The sequence below is a fragment of the Siniperca chuatsi genome, linkage group LG16, assembly GCF_020085105.1.
Source record: "Siniperca chuatsi isolate FFG_IHB_CAS linkage group LG16, ASM2008510v1, whole genome shotgun sequence".
Lineage (NCBI taxonomy): Eukaryota > Metazoa > Chordata > Actinopteri > Centrarchiformes > Sinipercidae > Siniperca > Siniperca chuatsi.
The window spans coordinates 3,712,727-3,723,386 of NC_058057.1; the positions used below are offsets into that span (position 1 = coordinate 3,712,727).

A 10,660-nucleotide genomic window follows, 5' to 3' on the forward strand; every position below is an offset into this window, starting at 1 on the left:
AGGCCTGATGATTAAACAATCAGATGTTAGAAATGCTAAACAAGATGGCTGGGCATTAAAGTGGCGTATGTGGTGTTTTGACGCTCTGCTACTTGACAGACATCAATGTCAGAAATGTTTGCGCTTTGTCAAGATGTCAGCAAACATCCTCCGGGGATGGAGAAAGAACATTATTTGCATTTTCCCCAACAGTTTCAGTGTTTTGACACCTTTTCCCTCCATGACTCATTCTTGTCTGAGCGGTCCTGACAGGAATAGCTGATGAACATATGCAAAAATGTACACAGCTCTTTATCCACACAATAAAGGAATGGGAGCTATGGGCTCAAATCAAAATGCCCGCTGCTCCTATTTTTCTCACTGCATTGACTTTTAATGAACTCCTTGCAAAACTGCATGCATGATGCAGATAGATTAGGTTTAAAGGCTGTCTGGAAAGATCTTTCCTATTATTTATCAAAGATGTAAGAACAATGTGGAAAATTAATCTGAGGGAAACAATTTAGTCAGCACTGTGGCATATAACATATTAGACATCTACAGTGTAACCAGAAGCTTGACCCTGTAGCGCCTTAAAGGTTATCAGGAAAATCTTGAAATCAATTCTAAAACTTGCAATCAGCCAGTAAAGAGAGTCAAAGAATGGGTGTAATATGAGCCCATCTCCTAAAGAGTTGTTTAAAAGCCTAGCTGCAGTGTTTAGCACTAACTGAAGGCAGGAGGAGTTTTCCGACTGAGCCTAGTGATAGGAGAGCTACAAAAATAAAAGCATGCATAACCTTTTCAAGATCAGTAAATGAGAGAAAAGGTCTGATTTTGGCAATGTGCCTGAGCTGAATAAATTACACAACCTTTTTAACATGACCATCAAATTAAGTTAATTTACTTATTACATGCTAGATCTCATTTCCTTTGTTATAGCCATTGCTCACCAACTTCACTGCTGAGATGTAGGGACATGGTGTCTAGTTAGATTTGCAACAGAGCACATAGGACAAAAACCCAAACCAATAGTCAGGCATAATTCAACCATATTATCTAAACCATTTATTTTAAAGTGAAAATGCTGAAAGTTAAGCTGCCAGTCTACTCTGTCAGAACTGCTAGTCAGATGGTCAAATAGCTTTGGAAACCCCCTTCCCCCACACCTTTCCGACATTGCGGGGGACCATTTCTGTAACTTTCCATAGGTGAGAGGTGAGAAAGTAGGCAGGGTTTGAACTTCTCTCTCTAGCTCTCCTTTTTCTCTTTTTTGAATGCCTTCCAGGAGAGACTATCTGAAAATGTGCACCGTTATCCCCATATTGAAACGAAATTGCATCTCCCTGCACTCTATGACAGCTGGCTTTTCACTTCACCTTCGAGTGTGGCCATTCGGAAAAACTATAAGCACTTTTGATTTCTGACATAGTCTTATGAACTAGTTCTGTTCAAGCATAACCAGACCCTACCCAATCTGTCCATTGTAATCTTCAGCTAAATCTTGCAAAGCTACTTATGCGCATGCAGTTTACCTATGCAATGAACTGTTGTAGTGGACACTTGGCCCATTTACATTCATTTCATTCTCTTCCAAATAAGTGGTCTAAATAATTAGGATAAAGTGGGGATTTGTCCGAATATGTGACCGCTCGTGCTTACCCTTCTGGACTGTCTACTGGTGACATTGCGTCCCCAGATCTCAGCAATGGTGAAACTATTCAATTCATTTCAGTTCAATTTTATTTACAGTATATAGCGCCAATTCATAACAGAAGTTATCTCATTGCACTTATCCTATAGAGCAGGTCTAGACCGTACTCATTATAATATTATTTCAGGGAACTAGCTGCCAAACTAGTGGATTAAATGTTGCCATAAGTGAAATTATGGACACCATGACTAAAACAAAGCCAAGTTGCTTAAAGGGGTTCTCCAATAATTCAGTCTTACACTTCCATAAAGTTGGGCGAACTTGTGGGAGATAGATTTTAAAAACAATGGTCAAAATTGATGCTGCAGATGCAAAGATATCCTGACTTTTAGTCCCTGGAATGGGTCACATTCCAAAATTGCTGGATCCGACACTTCCTATGATACAATTTTATAGCTTTGGTCTTTGGTTTGATCCTCCCCGCCTGGTAAATGCTCTTTCAAACTTCATGCCCCCAGTTTGCAACACAGACTTTCTGTTAAAGCTCTCAAAACTGAAATACCTGGGTGATATTACATGAAAAAATTTTTTCAGGCTTGACAAAAGTCCTCTAGAGCCAAAGAAGACATTATACAACAATTTTCACAGGCTGAGTAGCACTCCCCTTGACGAGTAAATTGACTTGGACATAAAATGTAAACTCTGCGAAGTGGCCCGTTAAAACAGTATTTTTCAGGCAGTATTTTTTGCAGACAAGCTTCACAGATTGAAATGGAAATCATTAATAGCTCTAGCAGGGGCAGATACAGTAGAAGGATTCTCAGCAGCCTCATTTCGATAGAAAAAGCTGTTAGACATGAAGTACTTAGTATCTGAGAGGCATATTGCTGTAATGGAATGGTGTATGATGAGAAACCTGTCGCTCCACAATTACTGCTCAAAGCTCATCAGCGTAGCTACTTTCAATCGTTCTGCTTCGAGTCCTTGTGTTCCCATTCACTGTAACAAAACTGGCACACAACCATTAAATCGGGTGAGGCCCTTTATTCCTCAACGCATAAACAACTGCTGTAGGTATCCAAGAAATGATTAAACTCTGACACTGCTGTTTATAAACTTGATGATTAAAGGATGACATGTGTAAATGTGTGTAAATTATTCACTTTGTCAGAAAGGCTTAGGGGTTAGGGTGAAACTAAAGGATGATACTAAACAGTTTAATGTTAGGGTGATTCTAAAAGGTTGGGGTCAGGAGTTGGGGTTAGGGTTACAGTGATTCTAACATGCTGATATTAAACAGTTTATGGTTAGAGTGATACTGAAGGCTGATACCAAAGGGTTTAGGGATAGGATGATACTAAATGCTGATACTGATGACTCCATGTGTTTTTGCGTTCTCCAGGTCATAAAGGCGATAGAGGAGGGCTACCGTCTTCCAGCCCCAATGGACTGTCCACCGGGCCTGCATCAGCTAATGCTGGACTGCTGGCAGAAAGACAGAGCCGAACGTCCCAAATTTGATCAGATAGTTGGCATCCTTGATAAGATGATCCGCAACCCTAACACCTTGAAAACCCCAGTGGGAACATGTACAAGGTGAGGAAATGAGACCCCAAATGAATCATTTTAAAATGTGGCTTCATGCAATAAATAACTTTTATTTTAGCACATTAGTGGATGATCCAAAGTGTCCAGTGGATGATATAGTCTCTGTAGTTCACAGATGAAAGATAAATCCCAGGGGATCGATACCCCAAAGCAGCTTCCGTGGCTTTATGGTCAACAGCAGGTCTTTTAAATCAATAGCTGCGTTTCCACAGCAGGAACTTTCCCCAGGGACTAGGAACCTTTGGAGGAACTCAGTGCATTTCCACCGCAGGGACCAGGGTCTAAATTGAGTTCCCGGGACATTATTTTACCCCATATTCTAATATTTACAACACTGTGAGGAAGTAGTGACTCTCAATTTCAACATTATAAGTAAACATAAGCTCAGTATTTAAAACAGGTGAGAGTGCGTAGGTTAAAATAAGCAAAGGTCCTGAATTGTAGGTGATGTGTTTAAGTTAAAACAATAGAATTATGCAGCTAAGTGATCGGTTTAACCTAATGGGTGTAATTTGCCTAATCTTCTTGGGTCTTCACACTGCGGTGGAAATTCACACAACAATGGGCTGCAGGAACTTTTTAGTTCCTTGAAAAGTAGTTTCAATAATAACAGTTATATAAATAATAAAAGTGGGAATAAAAGTTCCGGGTACTTTGGGTGGAAACGCAGCTAATCTCTATAATGAGTTCCTGGTACTTTTAAGTGCAGTGGGAACTTCAGACCTCACTCTGACGTTTGTAAGATTTCTATTTGCAGTCAGAACATACTTTCCCGAGGTGAGATTGAGACTCAGAGGATACAACTGGTTAAAAAGCACTTTATTATATGGAGACTGTATGGGGTGAATTTATTCAGATTAAAACGCAATTGACGAAAATATTTTTCAGAAGCAGAAAGCTGACATGCTGCATTTGTTTGTGAATTTCTTATTGATTGAAGCCTCCAATCAGCTAGTTTTTTTCCCCTTCTCACAATTTACTGCACCGCTGGATGCCTTTGGTTGTCGTTTTGCCTCGTCTTTTGCTTGATTGTGTTTTCAGCGGAACGCTTCCTTTTCACATAAGACATAAACATCTTTCTGTGCTCATCCTGCAGACCAATTAGTCCACTGTTAGATCAGAGCACACCAGACTTCACCGCTTTCCGCTCAGTGGGAGAGTGGCTGGAAGCCATCAAGATGGAGAGATACAGAGACAACTTCACAGCAGCTGGCTACAGTTCCCTGGAATCTGTGGCCAGGATGTCAATCGAGTAAGTAGATATGAAGCCCTCAAGTGGTTAAGCATCAGTAGAGAACATTAATACCAGCCACATTTAGACTGTGATCTCACCTACACTTCCTTCTATCCGAACCTGAGTAAACAAATCTACTTTGTTGCATTTTAGTTTTGGTAGACTGTTACCCATGAGGTTTATGAGTTTCTGTAACTTACCGTAAATTTTCAAATAGTGGCCTGAGCCTTTATTTACCCAAACTACAGAGAGAACCGGGCCTTTATTTGAAACAGGTTTATATTAAAGACATGGCTTTATTTCTTCCTTGTTTTATTAGTATACGTTATCATATTTTAGTAAAAAGCTGCCTATTCATTGATTTGCTCCTGTTGTAATTTGCTGTTAATGCAAACTCAACACTGCCTCCATGTTTATCTGTTGTCTTGGTCAATTCAGAATAATATACATTTCCACAGCATTAATTACATAAGTTAAACAACAGAGTCATGTTATACCCACTGCTCTATTGTTCTGAGTTTGTCTTAATATAGGAAGAAATTGTTTTCATTGACTTAATGTTTCCAATTGCTTTACTTTGCAGTGTTAAGCTACCCTCAATGAAACTCAACTTTCTACACATAAGTTTCACATAAAAGCTTTTCAGGGTCTCAAAGGGCATAATTATTCCCTATCCTGATTGGCAAGGTAGAAATGATTGGAATTGTTTAGTGGGAACAGTGTTTGTTAAAAATAAAAATGACATGACTCTGTTGCTGTACTATACTACACTACAATACTGCTTATATTTGAGAATTACAGCTAGTACAAAGTTATACAATAGTCCTCATTGCTTTGATAAATATGATTGAAATTATTTTTTGTTAACAAAACAAATTTGTTACAACTATGTTCCTCATTCTCAGCCCATTTTGCAGCCATGCCTTCATCTAATTCTTTTTGGTCATTTTCTTTTTTCAGATCATAACATAACTGAACTGTTAACACCCACACGTACAGTTAGTTGGAAGCTACCGTGCATTAGTGCAGCTTCATTACTGATCTCCAAAATATCACAGGATACAATTTGATGTTCTGTGGTCAACTGGGACACCCATTTTTACATCATATGTGGGGTTTAAGAACTTCAAAACACAAGATTTGTGTGAAAATGTTATATATGATGTCTCCCATAATTCCATAGCAAACATTCTCACTTAGTGTGTCCCCATCTTAAGCATCATGAACTTGTGTGAACTCTTTGCTGTTTTTGCACTCTTACACATTGAGAGTAGCTGAATATGAGCATCAGTTCAGACTATGGCTTGCCCTTGAGTTGTTACTCAGAACTTCCAGTGACCATCAGACGTCACCATCAGTCTCCACATCCCCATAAAATGCTCAAGGGCTTCAGATCATACTTTTTTGCTACATCATCCTTGAAATGAATGTTTAAATTTAGTATTGAGATTCACAAACAAGCTGTGTTTTGCTGCCTTTTTTGTACCCCTTACTCACAATAATGAAAAAGCTGAGGCTGTAAATCTGACTTGTTTTGCCCCTTACTGTGGTCCGGTACATTGATTGATGTGTTGTCCTGTCTTCCAGGGATGTGATGAGCTTGGGGATCACGCTGGTGGGCCATCAGAAAAAGATCATGAGCAGCATACAGACTATGAGAGCCCAGATGCTGCATCTCCACGGCACAGGTGTCCAGGTGTGACGGACTGCAACGGGCCGCATCGGAAAGGGTGAAAACAAAAACAGAGCAGTGCCTGGGACATAACCGGGATAATCGTCAAAGTAAACGGACATTTGTTATGTCTGACTCTTCCGGCTGTGTCTGGAATGAAATCATTCCTTTGTTCCTCAGTGAAGGATTGTGGTCCGCCTCTTCAAAGGGCACTAAAGAGATGAAAAGGGCAAAAAACAGCAACAAAAAAAGAAACTACCTGGACGAGACAACTTCCTTTTTTGTTATTTTTTTAAATAATTTTTTAGAAGCGCTTACGAACTCAACCACATATCAAATGGTGCATTAGAAAGGAGTTTGACGCTTACGTTTCTTTAACTTAATGAATGATTTAAGTGCACATGGCTATGGATTTCCGTTAAAAAGAACAAAAAAACAACTTGTCTGCTACTTTTTTTCTAATTTTCTTTCTGTCTGCCACATTGACATGTTGTGGCCCAAACAGCAGTTTTTTTTTTCTCTTCTATTTGGACTTGACAACAGGGTAAACTCTTTTATCCAAACGCAGAGGGAACTTTTTAGGTGCAGACTCAAAGATACTTTTTGTGCTGACACATGCTGGACTGTTTAAACTGTTTGCAGTGACTCGTGTTTTCCTTCATGTGCTGTTGAAGTGAAAATGTTTTCCTTACATGCTTGTTTGCAGCATACAGGAGTGGATTTTTGACATGGTGTCAACCTTTCAGATTTTTTTATTAAGGAATTTTCCGAAGAGTGCAACACTGAGGAGATGCAGGAGGAAAATTGTTCTTCGAATGACCAGACTTTTATATCAGAGTAGCAATATCCTTTGTCTTAGTGTTCACTACAGGAAATGCAGAACAGTTTTTGGGTTATGACTAGAATGTTGCAGCACTGTTGAAAGATTGTATTGAAATTGAAGCCACCGTCAATTGTTTTGCTATCATTTTGCCTAAAATGTTGCACAGTTTGTTTTGGTGCATTGTTCAGCTACAAATACAATTTTTAAGGGTGGATCCAAGAAAGGTGTAGACGTAATACTGCCTTAAAATTTGTTAGATTAAGTATTGCCTCTATTTTAGGCACTTCAATGTCAATGCTTTCTGCAGTTCATTTAAAGGGTGGACAAGCTCCCTATTTTTTGTTTTTGTTGTAGTGTGATGTCTTTTTATCTGGAACTTGAACTGGTGAAATCAAGTGCACGGACATGATTTAATGCCACGAGTGGCACAATCAGCAAAGAAGAGATGGACTAAACAGAGCAATAATTACCAGGTAGAAATGGTCCTCACCTGAGATTTTTCAGGAGCTAGGTTTTCTCGCATGTGTGTGCTATGCTGAGACAAACTCTTTGGAAAGATTCCGTCATCGCCGGAAAGGAAAGGAATGTACCTCTTTGACCTAAAAACGGTTTGGAAAGTGCTCGGAAAACTGCCGTGCCAAGTCATCAAATAAAATCATCATGTCGTATTTTTCCACTATATGTTAAACGTTTGATGGAAATCTAACATGACATGAAAATGCTGAATTGAGTGGCTGGAGAGATGAAAGAGGCACCATTCGCTTCACACTACAAAGGTGCCAATTAGCCATGCTGACATCATCTTCTGACACCAACGCACCACCCAGAAATCAAAGAGCCCCTTCAGGGTTTGGGTCTGAAAATGCAGGACCAAACGATGGAGCCCAATGCAGATCGTGCTGTTAAATCCCACCGTCTTGGCTCTGTAGGCAGCCATGCAGCTCTCTTGTTTGTTCATGCGTCTCCACCGCTCATCCCTCACAGGTGTAGATGTGACGAAACATGCATTAAAGTGTCTCTTAAGCTTGCTCCTCATTTCTTCCATACAGCTTTGTATGGAAAACAGAGGGGGCTTTGCAGAAGATGTGCTAAAAGCCAATCAACCTATTTGGTGCCATCTGTCTACACCTCAAATGCAAAAAAAGATAAAGTTTCCATGTTGAGTATGTTTTAGTGCAGTACTCTTTGATAAGGAAATGCAGTTACTCAGCAGTCATGTAAAGAGGAGTGGTGTTCACAGAAGAAAAAGAAAACCATTATAACTTATTCTTTCACTGCTGCTGTAACCTGAGAGATAAATATATATTTTCACAGCCACAGTTATTTCTTTCAATTTGTTTCATCTCAAATGCATAGAAAAAGCATAAGTACATCAGGAATCAACCTTGAGCTTACTGACAAGCAGTAACTTGTAGTTTTCTTCATTCTCTCCATTGTCAATTAAACTGTGTCCACATTAAGCCAGCTACATTTGAAAACACATCTTTTTCTCTCCATTTTGGCCCTCTGTCCAGACTAAGCTGATGTGGAACCTTTTGAAAAGGCTGAAAAGCAAGGGAAACAAGAAAGATGTAAGCCTGCCTAGACACTATTGAGTAAAGTCTGTCACTGCTAAAGTGGTAGCTATTGTCCTAAAATGGATGTAGACGGCAGAAATGCACAGCTGCAAAGACAAATGTGTTTACATTTGTGCATATAGTCCGCACAGTTATAAATTTTGGTTTGCATGCAGACAGTGCAGGAACCTGTGACTTTTTGGCACGTTTGCCTAAAGAATGACTTAAACAGTTAGTCAGTTATAAATTTGTTGTCAATTTCTTCATCAACTAATTGTTTCAGCTCTAGATTCCATTGGCACAGTTGTGTAGGAATGACTGTCTGCCTTTATAACAGGTAATATTGATGAGGTGCAATCAAATTACTATTTTATACTTGTCCCATTGACTGACAACAGAATTATAATAATAATGACTACTCACTGTTGAATTTGGCTGTATTAAAATACTGTATAAATAATCACAGAAACCAGGAGGTTTAACTACTTGAGACTCAGCCGACTAACCATGCTGTACCACTGTTTAACCAGATGTTGGCTGTGATACACAGTTTTGTTGTTCAAAGACACCAAATTTTAGCTGTTTTCCTGATGTACAGCTGCTTAGTGAGGACTTAGCTCTTAATGAAAATGACCTGAAAAGCTAATGTGGATGCATGTCATTTTTAGACATAAACTGTGTTTTCAGAATTATCCTGCTTAGTGTGGATGTACGTGTAGATCCATTTTCACTGTTGTACTCACCTTTGTGAGGAGACACCAGGAATCAGCCCCGGCCAGCTCTGAGCCCCTGTGTCACCCACCCTTTATCCATACAGCACAGCTCAGCAATTGGGCCTTGGCCAGACCTTTGAATTGAATACCGGCATAAAGTCATTCAGTCAGCACAAAACTCTGCAGTTCACAGGCACCACTCTCTCTCACCCCCACTCCCTGCTCTGTTTTAAAACTGGGCCCCTGGAGGCCACTCAGACCCCAGGGTAGAATGCTTCTGTCCCCTTTTTCCTGTGCTGGGGAAATAGCAGTTTGAGCCAAATTGAGATTAAGGCCAGGATACAATCAATTCCACATCCAAATCACCTGTAACCTTCACCAACAAAAGTCACTTTACTGTCTGTTTCAGCTTGTTTGATCCACATTTTAAATTTCAGGTTGCTCAACTCTGGAAAAAAAGTTTTGTTGTGACTATTTCAGCATAAACACAAAACGAATATAACATTAAAGAAGACAAATAACAGAAACGTGCAGGATGAAGAGGGTTGGTTGGAATCACGAATGGCGGATAGAGTACGAAGTTATTTTTGGTTCAGCAGTTGGAAGTTAGTTTCACCACTTTGGCAAGGTGGTGGATAATTCCAAAGAGTGCAGCACTGTTGTTTGTGTCAGAGAGAGCCGAGATTTGAGGGAATCTTTGTATATGTTCTAAATGTAAAACTTGTAAATTTTATTTATATTGTTTTTTACACATATTACTCAGTAGAGAGCTCTGAATACATTGAAAATGCACTATATTTTTCTATCTTGCAGATGAATTATTGTCACCCACAAGATTTCAGTTGTACATAATTTTTCATTTAGGACCAAAGACAGCTGATAGGATTTCCATCTTTACTTTCACTTGGTTTTGATTTTGCCTTTTAGTTTGTTGTACAGTACTACAAATTGTCAATTTATTATTTATTTTTATGTGATGAAAATATTGAGAATATTCACTGGTCAAAAGTATTTTCCCCAACAGTAGAACTGTAAGATCATTTAATTAGACAATTTCTTGTTACATAGACAATTCCTTTTGCTTTGTAACCTTTGTAATAGACTGTACATATATTTTTGGAAATATAATACAATCTCTATAGAAGTTTTGTGTGTCCTTTGCAGTGTTTTTATATTTTTTTCATACACTGGGTTGTGTTCATTTTATCAGCTATTTTTTAGATTTATAATCTTGAGATCACACTTCCATGTGAGTTTTGGTCATATTTAGTCAAGTATTCTCATACAGCAGTTCATATGATATCTTGTGAAAAAGTTATGAACAATTTTTCGTGCAACCAGTGACAATCGTAGAAAAGGTTTCAGTCGTAGTCATCTGGACACTGTTTTCAGAATCAAGACGTTTCGGCTCCCATCCGGAA

At 39.0% G+C, this 10,660-nt stretch overlaps 1 protein-coding gene across 4 annotated transcripts in view; it reads left to right on the forward strand.

Annotated features, from left to right (window-relative positions):
• epha7 (eph receptor A7) overlaps window positions 1-10,383 on the forward strand; it is an 89,987-nt gene extending 79,604 nt beyond the window's left edge. For all 4 annotated transcript variants that reach the window (XM_044168805.1, XM_044168806.1, XM_044168807.1 and 1 more), the window contains exons 15-17: window positions 3,036-3,229; window positions 4,338-4,493; window positions 6,063-10,383. In XM_044168805.1, coding sequence (XP_044024740.1) covers window positions 3,036-3,229; window positions 4,338-4,493; window positions 6,063-6,177 — 465 coding nt within the window. In that variant the 3' untranslated portion in view covers window positions 6,178-10,383. The remainder of the gene's footprint in view (window positions 1-3,035; window positions 3,230-4,337; window positions 4,494-6,062) is intronic.
• The last annotated feature ends 277 nt before the right edge of the window (window positions 10,384-10,660 follow it).